Genomic DNA, 26,294 nt, shown 5'->3' with positions numbered 1-26,294 from the left:
AGGCCTTACCCCGTCCTCCAGGTGTGAGGTGAGTAGGGCTGGTGGGCAGCTAACAGCAGATAAAGGGTTTTGCGGTGTCCTGCACTAACCCGAAGGGAAGAAGCCGGACCGTGCAGGTTGTCGGTGTGCACGGGCACGTGTCCGCTCTCCAGGCCAGCGCTGCAGTGTCGGTGTTGGGGAGAGGTGGCCAAAACTGGGCTGTAACTGTTGCATGGCTGTACGTGCTATGGCTCCTGGGGAAAAGTGTCTACTCACGAACCGAAGGCGTGAGGGAATAAGGGCTGTATTGTATGAAAGACAACCTTAGCTGGATGTCTCGCTTTGAAGACGTTTGCCAATGAGTTGGAGAGCTGCCCTCAGCCAAGCCCGCTTTCAGTGAGGAAGTTTTATAGGTCATGAAAAGCAGCAATGTCCTTTTTTCCACCGTGCCTTGCCTTTATATGAAGCAGCGCACATGCACTGCCGTCATCCCTTGTGCTTTGGATCAGCGGCTCGGCGTTAGCCCAGGGAGAATTGTGAGTGCCTCCGATTTCTCTCCGTGGTGTGGGAACGCTGGAACACATAATGGCTGCAATTCAAAGACAAATGCTAGCTCTTTGCTACTGATCACTTTGGCAGAAACCCCCAGATGCACAAAGACTACAGATGGAGCTGGTTTGGGGAGAGTTTTTTTTTTAAAAAAAAGCACCCACAACCTTAGAACCTCTTTTTTTATTATTATTATGTTTTGTTATCTTTATAATAGCCTCCGTGTTCTTCCTTTTCCTATTCTGCACCCCCCACCCCTTGCTTTTTAATTCATGCCAGCCAGAGCGCAGCTACAGGCTTTTCCTAGTGGAGCATCATTTGTTAGTAAACTGGCAAAGACAAGCTTAACCAATTTAACCAGCAATTTCTGTGAGGCTTTCCTTTTTGACTGGGCTTTGGGATTTCTCCATGCGCCTGTTGGAGGGACAAGGCTTCAGGAAACCGCAGGAGAGGAGCCTCCAGCCGTGACGGGCTTTGTTCAGATGCCTGTAGTCTGGCAGAAGCTGACCTCCACAACACATGGTCTTTCACTTAGCTGCCTCTCTCCAGCTATTGGAGCGGTCCGAATTGCTGTGTGTGGGATTTCTGCTGCTTCCACGCTGCTTGGTAGTGTTTCCAAACCGACCAGCGGATCCTTGCCTTGGTGGTGGAGCTGGAGCTGGCAGGGTTGCTGCAGCCTGTCCCTTTGTGCGTGGCTTCATTGTCACACAGCTCCGCTCCGAGCAAATCCGGTGCCCTAAAGCATATCCTCCTGAATTTTGAAGCTCTCCAAACAATCCAGGTTTTCTCCTTTGGATGTAAATGCCCCCCCTCCACCCCCCACATTTTGGCTAGGCTAATTGCTCTTTCTTTGGTTTCTAATCAGTGTGATGAAGGGAAAATTTTTTCAGACTGTCACTTTGTCATGTTATGGGACTAGCATAGTAAAAAGTTGTAGCATCTGTTGGGGTGAATACCCCGAGCACAGAATTGCAGGCTTTTCCTGGTCATGAATCATCTTCCCCTGAGACCCTGTAGTGATAGCATTACTTTTGTCTTAAGAGGAAAAAGTCCCTGACAAGAAGACCATTTATTTTTCTGGACGAGAGAGACCATCTGTTTTTTCTTTTTTTTTTAAAAACACATAATTTTTAATTTATCCTTAAGGAAGGTGCTGCTCTGGGTGTCAGGCTCTGGCTGGTGGGTGTAGCTAGGTGGGCTGGGGCTACATTTGGCGCGGGAGATGTGGTGGCTACTGGAGGCTGAGGAAACCAAAATGATACTCTGAGGTGAGCAGATCATTCCCATATAGGAGGATTTCAGTAAAACACGTTACACCTGTGCTTATTTTACAGCCAAGTTGCCGAGCGTCGCTTTTTAACAGCGGCTTGCGGTATGGGAGAGGGCTTTGCCTGTCTGAGAAAAGAGACCCCAAAGCAGCTCCCAGCAGGCTCTCAACACCCCCCCCCCCTTTTTCTGCCGCCTTTCGCTTCGAACACGTGTGATGCCCGGCGAGTGGAATAAACAAAGAAGCCACAAAACCCAAAGGAGCGGCGTTGCCCTTTGCCGCCCCGGGGAGGGCTGCAGCCTGGATGTGCTTCTGCCTCTTCCCTGCCTGGTGCAGGGTTTTTTCTTTCTGGGTGAGGTAGCCTGGCCTCTCAGGTTTCTCTTACAGACTTTGTGGTTGATTTAGGCCTGTCAAGGGAGAGTTTTGGACCGAGTAAACCTTGTTTTCTCCTTATCAGCACCCGGGTGTCGGTGCCTGGCTCCCTTGTTCCTGACAGGACTGCTTTCTGCCTGCTGTGCGTACACATCCACGGTTTTAAGCAGCGGTCTGACCATTTATTATTTCTGTTCCTCTAGGCCCGCGGGTCCCCTCTGCTAGTCGTCGTGGAGTTGCGACAGGCAAGGCAAGGCCGGCAGGTCGGGGGGTGGCGGCAGCCCCCGCTTTGCAGCGCGGGGACAGGAGGGCGAAGAGCAGCCGAGCCTCAGCGGGAGACGGTGTCGGGCTTGGGAAGTGGATTCCTGTCCCCAAACTCCTGCCGGTGCTTCCAGGGTTACAGCTCGCGAGTCAGAGACTTGTGCTGGGAGCTGAGCTGTTTGTTCTTAAACTGGAGAGTGAGATGCCATAGCGGCTCTGATTTTTGAGGTGAAATAGCATTTAATAAATGCAAGCTTGTTCACAGCCCTACAGCAAAAACAAACATGTACTGTAGTATTAGGACCATTTATATTTTCTCCAGTCCTATTTTCTTGGCTGTTAATCATGGTCTCTTTGTCACCTTCCCAGCTAAGGGTAAAGGCAGCTGGGGTGTAATATTTTCTGCAAGTATTTGTTGCTGTTATTTATCCTGATGGAGGCAGAAGGGCTTTTCTTCTTGGGCAGGTAAATAATTAGCTGGCCATCGGCAGCTTCCTTGCTCGGAGAGGGGGAGGAAGGGAGAGAGGAGATCTTGATGCCCCGTCTGATAGATGGACACGAGCATCTTGTGGCTCTGTTCATTGTTAATTCACTCCTGCAGCACTGCTCAGCTGTGAGGTTTCCAGGCGTGCTTGGCAGCGCCGACAACAAAAACATCTGGTCCAAGAATATAGTTCCCTTCTGCTGGCAGCTGCATGAAAATGATTTTGTACATAGTGGCGCAACGCCAAATGCACTTACTTGTACACTAAAGTGCACAGCCTTTACAGAGCTTTGGCAGTGCGGGGCGATTTTAAATGCTGTGCATAAGTCAGCATTAATCTACCAAAGAAAATGAAAACCTCAGCAACTGATTTTATAAAGAACTCACTTATCACGCGTGCCCAGACGTGGCCGTACCTTTGTACCTGTTTAACAGCTGTTCCTGTCTGAATACAAAGGAAAAGCCTTGTGGTTGCAGCCCTGGTTGTCATCTGTCCTCTGGAAGGGTTTGGCACAAACACGAAGGGAAATTTGCCCCTCGCAGACGTCCCTGAATTCCTCTGGTCAGCAGACACATTTGTCTGTTACTGATATAGGTTGTCTGTCTCCCCTCTTGTTTCAGGAAGGACCTAGTGTGTGCTGAAGAAAATGTTAGCTGTGAATCAAGTAGTTTGTGTGTCTGCTGGTAAATTGTAATTTGAGTGATTGGACCTGATAATTACAGAGTCATCATCATCATCTTGTCAGTCAGTTGTAAATCATTCTGTAATGGATTTCCTTTTTAAAAAAGTGTTGTATTTCTGAGTGCAAGTGTATTTTAGAGCTAGAATATAATACCCGTATTCCTTCCTGCTTTGAAAACCCTTAGGGTTGTAAGCATGGGTCTTGTTCTTAAGCGAAGAAGCAAATTGAAGGAGCTTGTTGCTCCAGCAAAGCTGCTCTCAGCCCATATATTTCTAGTTCTTTCTTTTCTGTTTATTCCCACAGAGCAGCTGAGCTTGGTGGTTCTTTTTCACCCCCAAAGCTGCCGTTGGGTTGTAGGCTTCAGGAATGCTGCTGAGGAGCAGAACCGCCGGGTCTTGGTCTGGCATCAGTCGTGGGCCTGGGTTTGCCCTTTGCAGAAGGAGCCCGTTCCTGGCCAGGAAGAAGCAAGTGGTTTGAGGTCTCAGACAGGGTATTTCTACGGGTGTGTGTAGGGCTGACTGTCTCACAGCTACCGGCCTGATGTTAAGCCTCTGCTCTGTCGCTGCTGGGAGGAGCAGTTCTCACCAAACCAGAGAGAGAAGGAAAAGAAAGGTGGAGATGGTGGCAATGGGAGGAGGAGCAAGCTTCCTCCTGCTGGCTTTCGAAGCAGTCTTTGCTTGCGATGTCCGTGAAAGAAACCGAAGGTATTTTCTGGGCTAGTTTTAAAATTGAAAATAAAATTTGACAAGCCTGTAGGGCTTGGTCAGGTCTCCTCCCCTCTCACCCCAGCCACCGACGGTCTGTGCGGACAGTATATATTCAGCCTGTTTCCCAAACACACAACGGTGGGCTAGTGTCACTGCTTTCTTTGCGATCCCTTCTGCCCCTCGTCTGGTGAGAGGAATGGGCTTTTGAACCTTTTGGGTCCTCCCTGTTCGTGCCTGGCGTTTTGCGTTTGCAGTGCTTTCTGGGCGTAAGGCAGGGGAGAAGGTTGCGAATCACCGACAGGGGCTGAGCAGTGACTAATATTGGACCAGAGAAGCTAAAGCGTTTAGCCTTTAGGCAAAGATTACCTGAAATTAAAACTTGTAAGGACTTGTGCATTCGCACTGTGTCATTCAATCGTGTTTGTAAGACACATGTACAGATCGGACGATTCCTTTTATTCCCGAGTAATTTACATATTTTGGCTGCTTCACAAAAGAAACCTTGTGTTGAATAAGTCAGATCATGATCTCACACCAGTCCTTGCTTACAAGGAGTTTTTTGGAGGCTGTAGCATAGCCCAAAATTTGAAGTTTTCCTTTTGTGGGTGTAAAACAGCGTAGGTTACTGACAGCACGTACAATGGGCATTAAACATGGGTATTAACTCCTAAGCCAATGTATTACCTTCAATGTTGGGGGATGTGATGGCTGTCTGTTAGGTGTCATTTCATCTGGCAGATCACCTCTGTCTAAGGTACAGCACTTTAGAAAAGAAGCATTGAATCTGTTTGTTCACAGTAATGGGATAAGTGAAGTATGTAACTTTATAGAAACGTATTGGTGGGCTGCAAAGAAAATGCGGTAATTTTGTTTTCGGGGCTTTTCTTAGTACTCATTTTCAGACAAAATGCAGGGCTTTGTAAGTGTTGCAGACGGAGTTTTAAATATTTGGAAGGAAAAATTGCAGCACTCGCAACATTTTAATGAGGAAGGTTTGCTTAATTAAAGCCTAGAAGACTTGGGGAATGTGGACAACTGAGGAATTAGCAATGTGTTACAAAGTTCTCCTTCCACCTACCAGTTGATTAAGGTTCAGAAGCTGAAGTCGATAATAAAACTTGTAGTCTTCCAGTGGCTGTTTGCTGGCCTTAGCTGTTGATGCTACCAATGACCAAAGCCTGGGTTTACTCTGTCTAATTTTAGGCAGGTAGTGGTTGTGCTGAAGCCTGGAATGTAGCTGCCCTAGGTGCCCACCATTTAGCACAGGGGGAAAGGTGCCCATAAAGGGACAGGTCTGTCCACCTGAGGTGGGACTCGTCCCACGGAGGGGTGAAGGTCACCGGTGGGACTGTGTCTCCTGGAAGTGTGAGGTACTTGCTTCGTGGCTGCCAGCTGCTCACTGCTGGCAATTGTGGTGGTGCTTGTTCATGCTCCCCCGTATTTTTTAAAATTTTTTCTTTTATTTTTTAATATAGGGTTGAATTTGGAGTACCATTGCCAGTCTGCTCCCCCAGCTTCACAAATCTGTGTGTTTGCTTTTGGCCTAAATAATACTATGTACTGAGCAGCACCAAGCCCTCCATCACTGTTGCGCGAAGAAATGGTGGCATGTGATGGAGCTTCTGAATTTCTCTTGTCAGCTACTTCTCCAGTCCTATCCCTTTTTAATAAAGGATCCTATGTGAAACAGCCTCAAGGAAGTGCCAAAGTGGGATTACTTTTCCTTCCTCTCCTTTGTTCTGTTGTTGTTCAGGTGTGTGTGGTTACAGCTTTTGGGTTCATGATCGTGAACTGTTGGGGTATTTTGTTTGTTTTTTAGCATTTGGGTTTCATTCAATGTACAAAATGAAAGAGGGGTTGTAAATAAATCCCTCTTCCCTGTTCATCTACAGGACTTGTTGGTCAGTGTGGGTGTGAGGCTGTATACTGAACAAATCTGTCCTGTAAGGGAATCAGTGTCTTCATGTAATTATAGGTTTTCATGACATATGTACTGGAATAACATTCGTGTTACGCCAGAACTGCCATTTTTAATGTATTCTACCTTCCCAGCTTAAATTTCTGCTCATATAGCTTCTGTGTGGCATTTGGTACATAGGAAATCCACTTTCAGTCCTTTCAGCCTTTTGTTTTCTCTCCTCTCTCACATGTTTGCCTTCTGCCCAAGCTCCCTCAAAGTTAAAGCTTAGTTTCAAACTAGAACTTTAGTTTCTTGTTGAATCTCTCCAGCTGCATCAAACCTGCAGGGCTCAGGAGCTTTTTCCATCTCCCAGGTCCAAACTGTGGCCCAGCAGCGTCTGGACTGCACATGCAGGGAGGGACCCATGTGTTGATCCCCTTTGGGAAGGAGGTCTGCCCTCCGGGTGGGAATGGTGGAGCTTCACACTGCCCGGGGAGAGCAGGGGCCAAGCGGTGGGCAAACACCTCCCCTGGCTCTGTGTCCCCCCCCCCCCCCCCCCCCCCCCCGAGATGCTGCTTTGCTTGGCATCAAATGCACTCTGAGATTGGAAGTAGAAAAGCTGTGCAACTTTTTGGCTTTGTGCGTAAGCCTGTTTTCTCTCCAGCATCTACGTCTCTTCTTATTGTCTGAGCCCGGAGCTTTGCATAAAGGAAATTGTTTTAATTTCTTTCCTTCGCACACAGACTTATTTTTCATATCTGCTAGCAAGGGCTTGTTCCGATCACAAAAAACTGAGACTGACTGTAGAATTGTATAGCAACAGGCGTTTTTAGTGTGAATAATTAATAGTAATGGAAGTAGGGTACTAAACCTTCCCTCTTTTATGAGAGCTCTGAAGATGTCAGCACAAGACTAGCTTGTTGCATAACTTGTAAATAATTTAGGCTTGATGAGGATGGACAGTTGAATTGTATAGCTGGGATAAACATGCAGTCTGAGCAGAAAACTCTTTTAAGTAATCATGACCAGGATCAAGGGACTAGCCTTGGCAATGGTTGAAGGGATTTGCCCTTAGGAGGTTTCTCTCTTGGTTGTCTTCGGAAAAGCCCATGTCATCCTGGGGTTTTACTGGGGGAGGTCAGCAGCGGTGCAGTCTCTGTGCCTTCAGCGCAGCTCATTCAGTGACCAGCAAAGGCATCGGGGGCACATCAGGCAAGAAAGAAAATATTGTTGTCAGGGTGATTGGCAGAGGAGGTGGTTTAGGGGGGAGACAACAGGCAAGTATTGTCTTCACGTGGTTTTTGGCTCCTTCCTGCCCACACGTGATTCCATCTCCTGTGCCTGCACAATGCTTCTACACAGGCTCCTTCGGGCAGTGCTGGGACCCTGCTTAAGAGCTAGCCCTCCCTCGTGCTTTTTTGTCCAGTTAATTTAATTGTTGCTTTATGGCTGCAGCCTCAGCGATGGCACTGTTGCGAACAATTTGGCTCATTTTCTCTCTTGTTTCAGATGGTGCCTTTAGCATGCAGTAGAGAGGGTGTTGTGCCAAGGGGAGACAAAGCAGCCTCTGTTTTGCATGCGTTGGGAAGTGTGTTTCTAACCTGCTTGATGAAATCTTGCCACTGAAGGTAACCGAACGTGGTCATAAGGACAGCACTGTTCTGCCAGCCAGTTCTCACAAAACTAAGATTTTTTTGACCCTTGAAAAAGCATCACAGCCGTCTTCTGCAATCGCTCTGCCTGAGCAGCGTTGCCGGTTTGCTGCTTCTGGCAGCGTGGCTCTGTGCCGACGGCGGAAGCTGCTCGGAGGCTGGTGAGCAGCTCGCAGTGACGAGATGGGCTCCAGAAAGCTCGCAAATGGTAAAGCCCGTGAAGGGCTTTCTCTGCATGGGCTGCGTATGTGGGCAAGGGGCAGAGTCGGAGAAGCACCCTCACAGCGATGGTGGGGCGATGCTCAGCACCCACGCCACTGCTTGCTGGATGTCTAGTGCTCCTTCAGTGTCACCGAGGGCTTGGCATGATGGATGCATTTTCTTAAGGGCAAACAGTCTGGAAGCCTTTGAACAAGTGCGTGTTTGGGAAGGACTTGAAGGATGGTGCAGAGAAATGAACGTGCTGATGCCAAGGTGGGAAGAGTCTGTGGGTAGGGGGTCCGTGAAAGAGACACCTTGCACGTGAAGTGGGACAGGCACAGTCAATGCTGGGGGTGAGACGGGAACAGAGGAGAGAGACAGAAGGGAAATAAACTTGCATGAGGTCTTTAGCTTGAGGGTAACAAAGCTCAAAGGCTCTGTAAAAGACTCTCAAGAAAGATGGGATGTAATAAGAAAGTTGGAGATTCTTGTATGGTAAGATTTAGGAGGGACTGTATATGGACTTGTTAAATGTTTACTGCACGTCTTGATTAATGTCTTTTCTTTTAAACAGTTTAAGCTTTCCCTCCTAAGAAGCCTGTGTCTGGTATTTTCTTTTAAGAACTATTTTATGTCATATTCCCAATTCCGACACCCGTAGTGGTGTTGGAGAGGATCGTGTGTCTCCACATTGCGCTCCCCACACTGCAAGCTGCTCTGCTTTACACAAACTTCCTACCTTGTCAGGCACTGGCAGGGACTTGCCCGGCACTTGGAGTCTCATTGCTCTTGTGGTTAGGTTCCTCCCAAAATTACAATCTCCGTCCTGGTTCAGAGGCAGCGCCACAGCTCCCAGTTCAAATACCGTGCTGTGTGCAATACTGACCCAACTCTTCTCGCCAAAACATCTCCCTCGTGTGTGAGAACTTTATTAACGAGTGTATATATTATGGATTCCAGCACCAGAAAAGGTCACCTATTGTGCTAGGCACTATTCAGACTTTCCCTGTCCTGGACAGATTCTGCTCTGAATGGATGCCAGCCAGGTCTGGGGTGCAGGGAGGAGGGGGGATGTGACACACAAGCAGAACGGTGGTTTGCAAAAGTTGGTGTCATGATTTATCCCGGAAGATTTTTGTTTGCATTTGGTGCCTTTTATGACTTTTTTTTTTTTTTTTTTGGGTGTGGGTGGAGAGCAGAAATGAAAATTGAGAGGAAGCAGAAAAGAAAATAAACTGGGTTTCTTGTGGGTTTCTCCTGTTTTTCTTCAACTTGCGTGTCGGGGGGAGATGGTGAAAGAAAGGCGAAGTCGTCATCATTTTGGTGCCTCTGAAGGCAAACTAGTTTCCTCTCCACTACTCTGAGCGTCCGTGGGTTAGCAGTCCCTTTCCCCTCCCAGTGCCAGGCTGAGGCTGCTGCCTGCCCCTCCACACAGATCCCAACTCTCCCGTGATTTAAAGATTTCCAAATCCCACAAGCCACTGCTGGAGCTCGTGATCCTCAACAGCTCAGCTCCTGCTGAAACCCCGGGCAGAGCATTGCCAGCTTCTGTTCTCCGGGCAGTGCAGCTCCCTGGGCATAGGCAGGCAGGGCTTTGTGAGCAGCATTGGGAAAGCAAAGGAAAGGGGACTTGGAGGCTTCCCTTTCCCCATCCCCCTTTGCCTGCGTGTTTGGCTTTCCACTGTTAGGGAGTGGTGTTAATTCTTAAAACACTTGGTTGTAGCTTAAAATGACTGGATGCCATTTGTGCAGGGAGAGCTGAGATTTGTCACTGTCTCATTTCTTAAATCAAAAAGGAAAGTTACTGAAGGGACCGAATTGTATTCCTGTGCAAACTGATTTAGGGCAGCATATAAATCATCTGGCGGGATAGGTAAACTTGCTCTTACCTTCATCACAGAACATTGTCTTGCTTTATCCTTGCTTGGCTGTGTTTTGTCATTCACATTTCCCCTCGTTGCACTACTAGGATAAATAAAATCTTCTGAAATTGTCCTGAGTTTCTTCTCCGCAAGCTGGGCCATCCCTTGAGAGGGCAGGATCCACAGCTAGCAAAGAGTAGTGGTCAGGCAGCTCTGTCGCCCAGGGGAGTGTGGGTGGAAAGTCACCACTTACATGCCTGCGGATACTTGCTCACTGTACCTTTAGGTGGTTTTGTTTGGGTTTTTTTGTTTGTTTGTTTGTTTTTTAATTCAGCTCCTGAAATAATTTCCTTGTGCTATAGAGCTTGGGAGACACTGTTATTCCCCCCTTAGTCCCCTGGTTGTGTTTCTCAGAGACAGATTCTAGTAGGGGTCTCGTACCAGTTGCAGTACTGGGGCAGGTTGGGACTGTTTTGCTTGGTCTCCTGAGGCACCTAGACAACGATGTTTAGGGAAATATATAAAAACAGGGCAGGCATGAAGTGATTTTTCTTTTCCTTTGGATATGTCCTCCCTGCTTCTGGCACTTCCAGAGCTGTAGTTCCCTTCTTCTCCTACCACGATGTCCAGCAAAGCACTTCTGAATTCCTCATCTTCTAAGAATTTGTATAAATGAGCAGGATTTTCTTGCAATAATGATGCAGGGGGGGTTACCTTTGGAAAACGTGCTGAAATGGCATGATTGAGCTGTCCAGATTAATATTCCTTACATGGATCTGCTCTAGTAGCTTTTATTTGACTGGGAGTTACTCTAGCGGCAACCATGGTCAGATACTTAAATCATTCAGATACTTAAATCATCACAGTTTTGTAAATGGTGATGTAATGAAAATAACATGTCATTGATTTGCCATCTGTGTACAAAAAAAATAATCTGATACTTGGCGTGCAGTGATGAATGGAAGAGCAAGCGGCGTTGAGGTTTTGCGCTACAGCTGTAAGCAAGCTGATGGAGTGCTGCTAGGTGGCCTGCTGGGGGGTAACATGCCTGGTTTGATTTTTAATGTGTTAATTCAAATGGCTAGAAATGATCTTAGTGTACATAGGTGGATTTCTGTGCAGGCATCGTATGTGGTTTTTAATCTTACAGGCAAAGTCATTTTGATAAAACGGTATTGTGGCTAGAAATCCCTAGAGATGCTGACATGTCCATTTAATCTCTGAAGGGAATCGCATGGAAAGGGAGAGGAAAGCTGCTCCAAGCTTGATTTAACCACGTGAGTCTTGCAAAAGTACAGCTTACCACAAAAATTACTGGTAATCAGACGTGCTGTCACAAACAGACAGCGAATGTGTAAGTATAAAACACACCAGCCCCGTCACAGGCCAGACAAAGAAGGTTTCAATGGGAGTTTGTATCCACAGATAATGGCTTAAAGTGGTAATTGATGCCAGCTGCATAAAATCACTGGGAAAGGCTCACCAGCTGCCTCTCTCATCCAAGAAAAAAGGATGTACTTTTGTGTTCCTTCATGAGAATGACAGTCTCTCGCCACAATCGGTTTTAATTTTCCCCTTTTGTGATCCTGGTCCCTCTGCAAACAGAGGGGCTGTTAGCGGTGGTGGTGCAGCGCGTGCGTTGTCGGGACGAGGTGAGAGACCTTCCATCCCTGAGGCCGGCTTGCACGACCAAATGCCGAAACGGCTGCCAAAACACCTCCCTCTGCACGGGAGGATCCCTGTGGCACACGTGTCAATAAGACCTGTGCGGAAACGGTCTTATCCGGTGAGATTTTTGGGTGGGATTCATCTCACCCTGATGTGAGACATCTGCAAGTTTGGTGTCTGGATCTTGGCTAATGACCTCATCCTCCTTTTGTAGTTAGTGGGGAGAAGTAAACACCGGTAGGGTGCACATTGTTTGGCCTCTTTCAACTGTCCACGTTGGGATGAAATCAATTGTAGCCTGGAAAAAAAAGTTCCTGATCTGGAAAAGAACAATTTTGGTCTGGCCACCTTTTTTTTTTTTTTAAATCTTGCACCAATTGCTGTACCACCGCGGTACTGCAGCCTTCCACATGCTGATTAATTCTCATGATAGTTCCTGTCGCCACAAAGTCTTCAGGACTCGGTGCCAGGGAGTTATTGATCCGCACTAAGTAAGTGGAGTGCTGCAAAGCCTGGCAAGAATTACTGAATCCGTTTATTTTTGTAGGCTGGAATTTGGACTGGACTGAACTGTAGGTGAGACGCTATTTGTGTTGTGGACAAATGCTCAGTGGTAGCTGAAATAGGAGTTTAGGACCATTATTGGCCTTAGTTAAGGGAGATGCTTGGGGTTGCTGCAGGCCGTTGAGCAGGTGCTTTGACACAGCCACAAGTTAAAACTGAAAGAGCAGTAACTGCCTGCAGTCTGCTGCGTCTGTGTGCCCCTTTTTTTGTTGTTGTTTCTTCTTTGGGTTTTTATTGGGGTGGGTTTTTTTTATTATTTTATTTTTCAGAAATAGATCCTGTCTAAGCATTGTCCTTTTGGCTGTTGTTACAGTAGATAAACATGAATAACCTTTAGGACATCCTGCCCATTGTATTGTAAAGGCTATTGTGTTCATGTGCTGAGGGTAGGAAATAATTTTTATATAAAAAGTCAGTACAAAATAGCAGATTAATCCAATTATACATATTAACCTATCAGCAATTAAGTCCCAAACCATGAAGTTTAACAAAGCTCCTATTACAGTTTTTTTGCCTAAATTCAAAGTTCAGTGTGGTGGTTTCTAGTATAAGCATGTATTCTTCTTTTTTTGCATATGGTCTAAATAAATAAAAAAAATCACACAACAGCAAGGACAACAGAAGCAGCTGAGGAAGCACTGAGTTAGCTTTTGGCTCAAAAAGCTGTTCTGATAACGCTTTCTCCCAGGGCTGCTGTTCACTGGGAACTTTGATTTACAAGATTATTTTACTATTTTGTTCAGTGTTCCAGAAATACACGGTATTTTACTTCAAAGATGCATCATGAGAAGATTTAAGAATAGTTTATCCCTGGTGCGTTTTGGGAATTCTCTCATGATAGTTTACGAGTAAGCACTGCATCCCACTGTCAGTGTATTTGAAATAATTGTTTGCCTTGTAGCATAGGGTGGTTTCTTTTGCTAAAGCTACGCATACGAGTGTGTAAAAATAGTTAACATGCACTTGGTATTAGGATCTGCATATGTCATGAATAGTATATTTGATTGCTAGCATGGTACAAATTGCAAGGAAGTTTAAGGCTTAAAATCTTCTCATGTAATCAGTTTTGACATTACAGGATAATCAAAATACTGCTACTGTTTCCATCAGCCAGCCACCCTAGGGAACAGAGGTTTCGGTTTCTTCCCGGAATCAATTTAAGGTAGACATTTTCCCCCTGGATATCTAAGGCTAGAAAATTGTGGAGCGAATAAAGATTGCGCCTAAAGAGGTAAACCAGCTGCCTTTTCATTTGTTGCCTGGAGAGGTGATAGATGAAGACTCCCACTGTCTAGGTGTGGTAGGAGAGAGCCGGGGGTGGGATGGTGTCTGCTCCTTCTTCTGTATCTGCTGGCTGCCTGCTCAGACATCACCCCGAAGCGTGCACGGATCCTTCCACGCAACGCGTCCTGCTGTCACTTCAAAAACGGGTTGTGGGTGTTTTGAAGGAGCGGTTGCATAGCGTTACCCATTTCAGCTCTTTGAAGGGATGACCTCCCTTCACCTGGGCTGCTCTCTGCTTGGCACCTCGCTGGGGCGGGGGGGAGCCGGGGAAAATCCTTCCTCTGCCTTTGTGTCCCAGCATCCTGTTTACCGCCCGGGCTCCCGGCCTTCTCTTCCTGATGCACTTGCTCTTCCTCCGCGGAGGCAGATGGAGGAGGAGGAAACCTGTGCACGAGGCGAACGCCTCGTCCGTGCAGCGAGGGGAATTCCTGATCTCCACCTCTGCTTTCCTGCGCCGGCCCCGCGCTGGCACTGAGATGGGACCCTGTGGTCCCCACTGTGGGGGGACCCACCTCGGAGGGCCAGCTTTGGCATTTAAATAGGACTGGCTGCAATTTTCAAAATTAAACGAAAAAAATGAGGAAGGTGGAAATGATAGTCCTCTGTCATAAATTCCTAGATTTTCCCGGTTTTCTAGTTCTCTGGGTTACGTAGAATAAAAGCCTGCTAGCTGTGTATTTGCTTAAGGTATTACAAGCATAGGGTTTTTACACAGATCCTGTCCTGCTCCATCATTGGATGAAGTCCAGTGCATCCCTCGTTTGCTTTTTTGCACTACTGAAAACTTGGGAAAGTAAAGGTCTGGTTTAGACCATCTCAATAAACAGGATTTTGATGGCATGAACGTAGGATGTGTTTACTGAGCATGATGCTGGTATAACTTGAACTTTTAAAAAATCTACTTCTGTGAAAGAGAAGAGGAAATAAATAATGCACATGGTGTATTAAATGTATGGGTTTTGTTTTTTTTCCAAAGGACGAAGAAGAAGAAATCAAACTGGAGATTAATATGCTAAAGAAATATTCTCATCATAGAAATATTGCAACTTACTATGGTGCTTTCATTAAGAAAAGTCCTCCAGGACATGACGACCAACTGTGGGTAAGCAGATATTTCTCAAACAGGTTCATAAGTCTTTCCCTTTTGGATATAGTTTGAGGATGACAGAAATACCACATTATGGAAAGACAAGCTAATGGAATTGGTGCTTGCCTGAACAGATAGGTAAGTGAATCACATAGGCTAATCATGCATCCCTAAGAGGATGGCTGAACCAAGATTTGCTATTAGCAATGGATTTGCTCTTTAAATGACTTTTTTCCCCCATTTCCCTGATGGATAGTAACATGTTTCATGGGAACAAAGCAGATGAGCTGAGCAGTAAGAATGTGTGACTGTAAAACGAAAGCTGCGCTTGAGAATTGTACCCATTACATTTCTCATCCCACCTCATCTACACCCTCTAGAGGATTGAAGTTTGGGTTCGAAATGGCAGAGTACAGACATCAGTGCATGTTCTTCCATAAATAAACAGGAGTTAAAGAGTAAGATGTGTTGCAATGGTGTGATCAGTTTGAGTCCTTCAGCATTGGATGTGTTCTTACTCCTGTTGCTGCTAATGCATTTTGTATAGCTGAGCAAATCCAGATTCCCAGCATTCAATGACAGTGATTAAATCAGTCCTTGAAAATGTGGTAACTAATGTGATATATATTCTATATATGTCTGACACACATTGGAGACATTTGGTTTGAATCCGTTTTCCAGGCAGAGATGTAAAATAAATGATATTCTCTGCTTCACGAGGGTTTCCCAAATTAATGCTACAACCTGATTATTTTGCTTCGCTAGGCAGCTGGGAACTGCATTTAATGTTGGTTGTGTGCTGATACTTGTTTTGCAGCTTGTTATGGAATTTTGTGGAGCAGGCTCTATCACAGACCTTGTGAAGAACACGAAAGGGAATACTCTGAAAGAAGACTGGATAGCATATATCTCCAGAGAGATTCTCCGGGTAAGTAAAATGGTCTGCTCCACTTGAAAACACAGAAACAGTCTTACAAGATGTAGCCTAGCTTGAGGTTCTGCAAGAAGCTGTTTCTGATGAATCCCCTTAGCCATGTCATCGCTTTGGAGAATGCGTAGGAGCAGATAGATGTCTGCTCCACATCATTTAACTCTGTGTGAGTTGTTCTGTATTGTAACAGCAGCCTTGCAGAAAATAGCGATTTTTAGTCATGAGAAGCCAGCGGAAGAACCATTGACCTTACCTATTGTAGAAGCTGTGAAACAGTGTCAATAAGACACTGGTTTTGAGAAGCCTGAGGTTCTAACAGTGTCATAACACAACAGGGTGCAGAATGGGCTTTTCCAAATGTGCTTGCAGCTGTCTTTTCTCTGCTCCTAATCAAATCTGTGAAGGAAGGGAGTTGTTGGCTCAGGCCAGCAGTCAGGACTTCTGTGCTGCGATGTGCTCGCATATTGTATATTCCTGCAGTCTATCTAGAGCAAGCAGCTACGTCATATGTGGCTGGGTGCTGTGGAGTGCTAGCAGACGGTGCTGCAAAAGTTTCTCAAGAAGAGGGATGCCACTTACCAGTTTTTCTAAAACTGAAGCTTTAACTAATTACTCTTCATATTTAATTTCCAGTTGGTACAGTTTAAGTGCTTTTTGAATTGGCATTTGTTTGCTGCGCTAAGTAAATCTGGTATGGTTTTCCTCGTGCTTCTTTGTAAAACAAATTGCCTCCTACCCATACCACTACACAGTATGTTTGTTCAATTGCCTCATCATAAATGAAGTTCTGAAGGGCTTTATGTTAAAGGAAACCACGACTAGCTCTTGCATAAATCAATGCTGCTGTTGGCTGTGTTACACATTTGCTCTGCCTTGGCGATTTTTAAGATGGTGAGGGAGGGAGATGTACGATTCTGGTCTCTTGCTCTAATTCCAAATGCTAGGAGAGAGCCTGGCTGCTGGCGTTTGGGCTGGCACATTTTAAGTTGTTCATGAGGGAGAACAAAAGTTGAATACCCACCGATGGTTGTATTTCAAATCAAATGGATATAGCATGCTTTAATATGAGGAAAGCTAACTTCTGCAGGACTGAGCTTATGCTTGATTTGAGAACTGTGTGACCTTGGAGGTATTGTATGCTATGTTGCGTTCGTCCTAGGTTCTCCTTAGGTTAAGTAGTCATGCTCACTGAGAAAAGGAAAAAAATGATTTACCTCAGAAAAGAGTTAAGTGAAAGCTATTTTCTCATTCCTGTGAGAGATTTGCAAAAGCAGCCTTAATTGCTTGCTAGCAGGAACTGGAATATCTGGAAAAAAGGAATGCTAAACTCACATTGCTATGAGACATTGCAAAACCTGATTAGACACCGAGTTTGTCAGAGATGGAGGAGAGCGGTTGTGTAAGAGAAAGTTAAAATGAGCTAAAGTGCCAAAGATAGGTGCAGGTGGAGACGCAGGTGAGGGTCGACCCAGTGAACCCCTGTGTGGTTGGAGGGGTCTGGGGAATGCAGGAGAATGGAGACATGCCCTCCTGTCTCCTCCCAGCCCTTCGCAAACCCAAATGTGTTTTTTCAGTAAGGTTAGACGGTCCTCTGGAGAGAACAGACGATTATCTCTCTGGCTGGGTCAGTGTAGCAGAAGGCTTTAAAAAGTATCCCGTGTGAAGCTGTGGAAAAGCCTTCATTCCTGTGAAAAATAAGACCACACTTAGCATTAGCAGCTAACGAAGGGTCTTGGGGACATCAGCCGTTCACTTGATTCACTTGTGACATGTGTGGGGAGGAGCTGTGGATGGTGGGGTTTTTTGTCATGCTCATTAACTGTTTAAAAAAAAAAAGCCCAATGGTTATGTAGGCAAACTGGTAAATGATCCTTTAATGAAGAACATGTGTTAGGAAATATTTCTCTACAGCAACCACTACTCTCTTAACCTCTTACAGCTGTAAAGGTTCTATTTCTTTATTTTTCATAAAACATTAAAAGCCTATGAGGGCAACACGAACAGGCAAGATGATCCCACCGGAGACTACAATTTTCCAAGCAGAGGGCTGAGGAGAAACCAAAATACAGGCAGTTGCTAAGAGGGTTGCCTGTTGTTCTCCCAATTACATTAGAGAGTAAAATGCAACATATGTCTTCCTCAGCCCTCCCTTCACATGGCTAACGCTTTGGGGCATGCATCCAGGTGCTGTCTCAACAAAAAGCACCGTATGCCAGGAGGTTTTGTTTCCTTTGGAAAGTATAATGCTCATGAGCTTTTTTTTTTTTTCCTTTTGCATGTTGTTTTTTTCTGAGGAACAATTATCTGGCTTCATGTTTATGGAGGCTAGAGAAGAGAACTTCAGCTTTGCAACAGAGCTTTTGTTTATCAACAGTTGTCCCTCGCCCTCAAACATAACTGCCAGTCCATCACCCTCCCACCCCCTTCTCAGGGTGCATATACGCATGCTGATGCGTCCCCCTTTCTCCCTGCAACCCCTTCCCCGGACTAAATTTTGGGTGACCCTGTGTGTGTCAGATGTCAGTGGCGTACACTGATGCTGCTGTCATTTACAGTGTCATTGCACGGAGACTTTCTGGGAGCTGAACTTTCTTCACGCGACAGTGCAGATGTTGGGCTGTGTTTAGGTACAGCGTGCGCATGACCTGGGGGCTGTGTCTCTGCTCCCTTACCAAAAGCTGTGCGGGCGATGTGCCGCCACAAGGTTCCCGTGGGTCCCATTGCACCCAGCCGCTGTGCGAGAGCGTGGGACCCAGTGCTATGGGCTTTGGGGGTGCTGGGTATGGCTACTCTGCTGCTAAGCCCAGAGCCTAACTCTGAACGTCCTCTCCTTCCTCTCCTCTTCTTCATGCAGGGGTTGGCCCATCTTCACGCCCATCATGTGATTCACAGGGATATCAAAGGGCAAAATGTGTTGTTAACAGAGAACGCAGAAGTGAAGCTCGGTAAGTAGGCACACACATCCCCTTCCTCATTCGTTCAGCCTTTGGTTTTGTGATGTTCCCACATGAATTTCATCCTTTAAGAGCCCTGCAACATGTTCTGTAGCATGAGCACTCTGTCACTGCTCCCATGTGGATCGAGGTCCTGCACATATTTCCTCCTGCTTCGGGAGGATGGTGTGCAGGTTGTTGTTGCGTTTCTTTAGAAGATGTGGGCTTTCATGCCAGAATCAGTGAGGGGATCGTTTTGTTTCCCCCACCGAGCTGAGCGTGACTTGGGTTCATTCTGATTCCCTTTATTCTGGACTCAGGCAGTGACGGGAGTCTCTCTTGTATTTGGCTTTAATTAAAATAGCACCTGCTGTTCACGTTCTGGACACAAAAATACGATCTGGATGGCACTCTCGAGGGAGCTGTGGCATCAAGTTCAAAATGCAGTTCTAGCTCTGGCATGCCTGCCGAGAAACATGCTCATCCCTGGCTTCTTCTCTCCTTCCAAGTGGACATACTCTTTTTTTCTTCCTCTAATCTGTCTCTTCCAGTTACTGCACACTTTAACCTTCTGTGTTTGTATCACGCTACACTCGCCACCTTTTTTTGGTTAAATATAGAGCCATGCTGAAGCCCTCCCACCCAGCCCACATCCCTTCTGTTTTGCATTACACCTTCCTGCAGCACGAGGCATGGGAAAATGTCCTGGCTGCTGGAGGAGGAAGCTCTCAGGAGAGCTTTCCTCCGTTTTGTCCAAAGTAGAGCACAGTAGCCCCCAAACCATTGCTCCCACCGAGCTCGTCTACACCAGTTTGTCAGTGTTGCTCAGATGATGGATGCAGTGAAGCTGACACAGTGCTCCTAGAGCAGATGCAGTTACTGGTATAGAAAGACATGTATTGCTGCTGTTGTGAGCAGGGAGAACTGAAGGGAAGAAAACACCCTTGTAATGTAATTGCCTTGTAATGAAATGGGCATCTCTTTTGCAGCCTGTGTGTGCGCTCAAAGTTAGCACCTCTTGAATAATCCTCATCTTTCGCTCCTGTCGATGCATCTGTTCTGTGCATTAGAGCAGAGAGCAATTCCCTGAGCAACAGATTATTTTTGCTGTCCAATTTTAGAGCAGAAAAGGTGGACAGCCAAAAGGGAGACATGTTTCATGCATGCGGTTTTCCCATGGCATGAGAGGTACCTTTGGGAAGCGGCTCCTTCTGTACAGGCAAAGGTGCTTGGCTTCACCATTTGGCGAGGGAATAGCTCTTCCTCAGCCTCCCAGGCAGTATTTTTGCAACTGTACGTTCCCTTCTGTACAGGCAGGCCGGTGAGAGGTGCAGGAGAGGTGGTTGTACGCTGCTGTGTCCCTTGACACTTGTGGCCCAAGCACGTTGCATATGAACCACAAGGGCTCGGCTGCCTAAGTATTAATCATCATATTTCTCCTCAGCGTGGTCCTCCCATGTGGAACATGCACAGGGTTTGATTTCCAAATCACCTTACAGAAGTAATCACTGCATTATTTTTTCCCCTCTTACTTTATTTTACTCTTTTCCCACCCGCAGTGGATTTCGGTGTGAGTGCTCAGCTGGACAGGACAGTTGGCAGGAGAAACACTTTTATTGGAACTCCGTACTGGATGGCTCCAGAAGTTATTGCCTGTGATGAAAATCCAGATGCTACGTATGATTACAGAGTAAGAGAGTCCTGTTCACAGAAAAAAACGAAACCCCAACATACAAGTAACATATACTTGCAGTATGAATGTCCATGAATGATGGCAGTTTTTGAGACTTCTTGTGCTTTGTAGAGGAATATGCTATTTTGTGTAGGTACATTCTTATTACAGGAGTACAAGGTATGGGTCACCGTCAAATTGCGACCTTTAACAGTTGCCGTCACTTGTATTATCATAGCTTTGAGACGTGAGGAGTATAGGACTTCAGTGTGCTGTAGGTGCTCAGAGAAGGCAAAAAAGGGTTTAATTGGAAACGCTCATGTTCTCAATTTGTATAATGATTGACTTTAAATTGTGTTAGACTATGTCCCAGTTATTGTGGTAACCCAGAACAATGCATTTTAGGTGTTGCCTTAAATAGAAGCACCGTCTGGAGAGCCAGTGAAGTACAGAAGGAGCTCTTTAAACTGTTCCTATTCCTGATTTCAAGATACATATACATGTTGATAAAAAATTATCCATCGCAACATTCCTTAACAAAGATAATTTTTTACATAGTTTGCTGCAAATCAGAGATTTAATTACTGCTAAACCATAATTGGCTTGATGGTATTTGTACTACCCTTAAGAATATTATGTATGTGTATTTAAAGTTAAATTTCTCTAGTGAAAGCATACTGTAATCTTAAAAGTTCTTCTCAGCTTGCTTTAATGAAAGCACAAGGAAAGAAAAAATGTGAAAATATGCTTTTTAAAAAATCTTCACTTAGACTAATGCAGTTGTTCTAACTTTTAACCAAGAAGGGCAACAAAGATATCAGAAAGCCTGTGATTAAGGCCTTACAGTGAATTTTAGGGCCTGAATATCGGTTATATCAATTTGCTGAGAGTGATAGCGGTGTTAGCTATCAGTATGTTTGTGAATGTCTAAATCTATTTTAAAAAAACCAGTTTATTTGAATTGGTATTTTTGTACTATTCGACTAAGATTGATCAGATTGATCCTATTTCTCTTGATTTAATAGCTTTTTACATCCATCAGCTCATTGAACTAAAGATAATGCTTTATGTTTTTGCAGATGGAGTTATTATGAAGGGTGGCTATTAAATGATCTAATAAAGGAGAAAAACTCTGCAATATTTGTTAATGTGGTAGTGATGTGAACAATAACTCCTTCTGCCTTTGAAAACACCTGTTTATTGTTCCTGGTGGAGCCTGTAGGGCACTCTTCCCCCCAAAAATTCATGGTTGAAAGATTTTATAAGATAATGAGGCTGTGCAGTTTAGTTTAAATGGCTGGATTGGACCAAGAGAAAAGATTGCCTTGCTGGGTCTGAAAATGCGATCATTAGAAATGCTTCTCTGCTTGTAGTACAAGAGCTTATTTGCTCATTAGTTTTGACTAATTTTTTTAAAAAATAACTTTTATGACCAGAAACGAAGACTGCTTTGCTCAAGAATAGCTCTTTCAGCAGCCTCCTCCAGTGTTTTGCCCCCTTAAGCTCTGGCAGTCTCTGGAGTTGGTTTCTCGCCAGGACTCCTCCAGGTCTTGCCTGTGTTTGACCCTCCTGGCTCTCGCTCTCACTCCGGCTCTCCCTAGTCAGGGGCACTGGCCGGAGGTGGCACCTTGAAAGGCTCCCACTGAAGGACTCTTGTTCTGTAACATTTCAGGCAAAGCTGAGATGGTAGGGAAGGAGCATTCGCTTTGACTGCAAGCAATGTGTCCAACAGAGGCTTCTTGTGGTTTTAGCAATGATGGCTATTCCCCTAGATAAAGCTATTAATTGATTATTGGGACTAGAAAAGTTCAGGGCTGGGTATATTCCATTAATCTGTATTTTTTTTGTTTATTTTCTGGTTTAGACACTGAAAAAGACCTGCCAGGTTTGGGGTTTTTTGCCCCGTAATCTTCATAGTCTTTAATTTTTCCCATCTTTTGTTTGGGGGAACAGGTATGGTGTTTTCTGTGAATCTACTATAGGGAAATCATAGAATACCAGGTTGGAAGGGACCTCAAGGATCATCTGGTCCAACATTTCTTGGCAAAAGCACGGTCTACACAAGATGGCCTAGCACCCTGTCTAGCCGAATCTTGAAAGTGTCCAATGTTGGGGAATCCACCACTTCCCTGGGGAGATTATTCCAATGACTGATTGTTCTCATTGTGAAAAATTTTCTTCTTGTGTCCAATTGGAATCTCCCCGGGAGTAACTTGTAGCCATTACCTCTCCTCTTTTCCAGGTGACTCCTTGTGAAAAGGGAGTCTCCATCTTCTTTGTAGCCACCCTTTAAATACTGGAACATGATAATAAGGTCTCCCCTAAGCCTTCTTTTCTCAAGAACAAACCCAGTTCTCTCAGCCTATCTTCACATGGCAGGCTTCCCAGTCCTTTGATCATCTTTGTGGCCCTTCTCTGGACCCTCTCCAGCCTGTCCACATCAGTTTTGTATAGCGGGGACCAAAACTGAACACAGTATTCCAGTTGTGGCCTGACAAGTGCTGAGTAGAGTGGGATAATGACTTCTTTATCTCTGCTGGGGATGCCCTTGTTGATGCAACCCAGCATCCTGTTGGCTTTCTTCGCCGCAGCAGCACACTGTTCGCTCATATTGAGCTGCTTGTCCACCAGGACCCCTAGGTCCATTTCCACGGAGCTGCTCCCCAGCTGGGTAGATCCCAGCCTTTTGCTGCACTCCTGGATTATGTTTTCCCAGGTGTAAGACCTTACATTTGTCTTTGCTGAACTACGTAAGGTTCTTGTTAGCCCACTCTTCCAGCCTATCCAGGTCTTCCCGCGGGGTGGCTCTCCCTTCCAAAGCATCCACTTCCCCACTCAGTCTGGTATCATTGGCAAACTTCTTCATCAGGCTACACTTGATCCATCATCCAGATCACTTTTGAAGGTATTAAACAGCATTGGGCTCAATATTGATCCCCAGGGGACCCCACTTGTGACAGCTTGCCAGTTTGAACAGGAGCTATTGACCACCACCCTCGGGGTGCAGCCTGTCAGCCAGTTCCCCACCCACCACACGGACCACTCGTCTAGACCGTAACGCATCAGTTTCTCTAGGAGGAGGCTGTGGGAAACCATATCAAAAGTCTTGGAGAAATCCCAGTAGACCATGTCCACCACTCGCCCCGCATCAACCGAGCAGGTTACTTTGTCGTAGAAGGCGATCAGGTTTGTCAAGCACGATTTGCCCTTGGTGAATCTGTGCTGGCTTTTCCCAGTCATGTGCTTCATTTGACTTGTGATTGCCCCCAGGAGGATTCGTTCTGTAACTTTGCCAGGGACTGAAGTAAGACTGATGGGCCTATAATTTCCTGGATCCTCCTTTAAGCCCTTCTTGTAGATGTGGGTGACATTAGCCTTCTTCCAGTCTTCTGGGGTGTCCCCTGATCTCCACAACTTCTCAAAGATTATGGAGAGCAGCCTCGCAAGGATGTCAGCCAGCTCTCTCAACACCCTCGGGTGGATATGGTCAGGCCCATGGATTTGTAGGGATCAAGCTCCTGTAATGGTTCACATACCAACTCTTCCTTCACCGATGGTGGATCTGTGTTTGCAGCAACCTGGATTTCTGTTCCCAAGGTCTGGGGCCCAACAGCGCTGGTAAAGACAGAGGTGAAGAAAGTGTTGAGAGCCTCTGCCTTTGCAGCGTTGTTGGTGATTAATTCACCTCTCCTGTTTAACAGTGGGCCAGTATTTTCCTTCTGTTTCTGCTTGTTGTTTATGTACCTGAAGAACCCTTTCTTGTAGTTTTTGACATCTCTGGCCAATTTCAATTCGAGCTGAGTTTTTGCTTTTCTAACTGCATCTCTGCATGCCCTGGCAATGCCCTTTTTCAGTCCTTTGTAAACAAGGGAATACTGAAAATTCTGTTGTTTCATAGACTTGGATTTCAGGCAAATGTATTTTTCATTGTCATAATGTGAATATATTTTTATATGTTACTAGAAAGGATTGTTTGCATACTCTCTATAAATACGTGTGTGCATTTCTGCATATATATGTATATAATATGATAAGTAGGATTTTATGATGCTGTTACAAGAGAAAAATAGCTTATATTATTTAAATAGCTGTGGTATTTGGTTTCAGTTTCACCTACAGGGCCTCTGTAAATAGTACTGTCTTACTGTCTGAATGGATAAATCCACCTACTAACATATGGTCTCTCTCTTTTTATGCAGAGTGACCTTTGGTCATGCGGCATTACAGCCATAGAGATGGCAGAAGGAGCTCCCCGTAAGTGATACGTGTGCTTCTCCAGTGGGCTGATTAAGACTGAAACGTATACTTGGGAGATGCTGGTTGTAATCTAAGCCTAGTTTTGAGGTTTCTGAAAGTATCCTCATGTTATTTCTGTTCTCTTTGGTTTTGCCTGCCCTATAAATATAAAATTCCATAAATAGCAGTGCTTTTGATAAAGATAGGATTGTGTTTAAACACTACAGTGCAGACTGCAGTAATTTAATTTCTGTAGCAGGAATATTTGGAAGCTAATCGAGTGTCAGACTTCCTTCCTCTGGGTAGTATATTGTGTTTTGGAGTTGCATCGCAATTTGTGCATGGCCTGGCCTGGGATGCTGAAACCTCAGCCAGGGGGAGGGCCACTGGGGTCTGGAGAAAACCGACTTTAATGAAAAAAGCATCTGTAGCGATTGTTTCTGTGTTGGCTTTCTGTCGGTCTGGGTAATGCTAACATTGGTTTTCCTTTTGTTTCCATTTGTCAGTGGGCGGTGTTGATCTTCCTTAGTAGTGACATGACTTAAACTATAAATTTGTCTTCAACACAAAGTATTGAACTTAACGCTCCCTGCTTGAGAATGCTTATCAGTTGATACGGGTATTTCTGAGAGAGAAACCTGGAAACCAAAAATGCACAACTTTTTATAGCTTATTTTCCCCTCACATAGTTATTCTTTCTTAGTATCAAGGTAGACAGCAGATATGTGCAAGGAGGACAGAAGGATTTAAAAAGAAAAGAAATTAGGCATGATGTTTTGGCTTTTAATGATAAGTTTTATGAAAGTCCTTACTGAACTAGCAAATATGCTTACCCTCACCCCCAACTGGAGCTCTGTATTTAAAAAATAATAGCCCAAGGTACCTAAGAGTGAGGTAATTAAATTTTTTACGCATAAACAACCACCACATTACAGCCCAGTTTGAAACCTCTGTCTTTGAAATAATCATGTTGAAATAAAGTATTGATATTTTTCTAGGTAAAAAATGGTCATTTCATTTTAGCCGCTGCCTGATTTTTTTGTCATTGTTGTTGTTAATAATGTAAAATTTATAAATTGAATCACAACGCTCTTGTTTTGATTCACGTTTTAGGAGGTCTTATGGTTCAGTTTTGGTTTTTTTTCCTTCCTAATTGCACGTTTGCATGAATGCCTACGAGCTGCTCCCAGGACACCTCAGCCAGCGCTTTATCAACAGTGTTTGAGCTGCCACTTGACCTCCTTTTTGCTGTACCTTTTTGTTCAGTGCATTGGGTTGCCTGGATGGCTTTCAATTAAAAGCTGTGTCTATGAGTTTTGTAAGCCTGGAATTGGACAATAATATTTTTTCATTTCCAAACCGAAGCAAAGCTTGGCCCTTCTTTGTGTAAAAGCACAAGAGGGGCATTTGAGAAGTAAGCAAAGATCCAATGTAAATGCTGAACAGGTCTGGCCTTGGTCCGTCCGCTGAAGAATCCGCCTCTAAGCTTGGTGGTCTGATGGGATCCACAGGCATTTAAAAGGGTTCTCTGCCAAGGTTGCGGCCCCCTATTTCTGAACCCAGAATCCTCTCCACATCAGTCTGTTTCTCCTGAATTTCTGTTGTGTGGAAAACATTACCTGTTCCTGCAGTGACCATTCAGGCTGAGACTGATGGTGCAAGAGGTCAAGCATAGGAAGACGGTTAAAACAGAGGATTTGCTTCTAGCGACCTTTCTTGGGCAGCCTTTCTCCCTGCCTCCCTTGTTTCCCTGCGTGGGCTCTGCCTTGATGCTTTGTTATGGAACAGGAGGAAAGGCTGTCCGGCAGAGATCCTGGACTCCCACTAAGTGTCAGCTGAAACCAACGGGACTTTTTTTGACAAAAGTCATGGGTTTGCTTTTCAGTCCTGCAGGGAATCCTTTTTTAGACAAAAGTCACGGGGTTTGCTTTTCAGTTCTGCAGGGAATCCTTTTTTTGATACAGACCCTTCCATGCTTCAAAACTCTCAGGCCTTAGAATAA

General features: G+C 45.3%; 1 protein-coding gene across 9 annotated transcripts in view; it reads left to right on the top strand.

Annotated features, from left to right (window-relative positions):
- The window catches only part of MAP4K4 (mitogen-activated protein kinase kinase kinase kinase 4), a 182,545-nt gene that overhangs the window by 105,866 nt on the left and 50,385 nt on the right, over nt 1-26,294 (top strand). For all 9 annotated transcript variants that reach the window (XM_075057469.1, XM_075057464.1, XM_075057466.1 and 6 more), the window contains exons 4-8: nt 14,410-14,535; nt 15,338-15,448; nt 18,306-18,396; nt 19,944-20,074; nt 24,256-24,310. In XM_075057469.1, the coding sequence (XP_074913570.1) occupies nt 14,410-14,535; nt 15,338-15,448; nt 18,306-18,396; nt 19,944-20,074; nt 24,256-24,310 (514 nt within the window). The remainder of the gene's footprint in view (nt 1-14,409; nt 14,536-15,337; nt 15,449-18,305; nt 18,397-19,943; nt 20,075-24,255; nt 24,311-26,294) is intronic.

The sequence above is a fragment of the Buteo buteo genome, chromosome 25 (assembly GCF_964188355.1).
Source record: "Buteo buteo chromosome 25, bButBut1.hap1.1, whole genome shotgun sequence".
In the NCBI taxonomy this organism is placed as follows: Eukaryota; Metazoa; Chordata; class Aves; order Accipitriformes; family Accipitridae; genus Buteo; species Buteo buteo.
The sequence above is the reverse complement of the archived record's forward strand: the minus strand, read 5'-3'. Positions and strand labels throughout refer to the sequence as shown.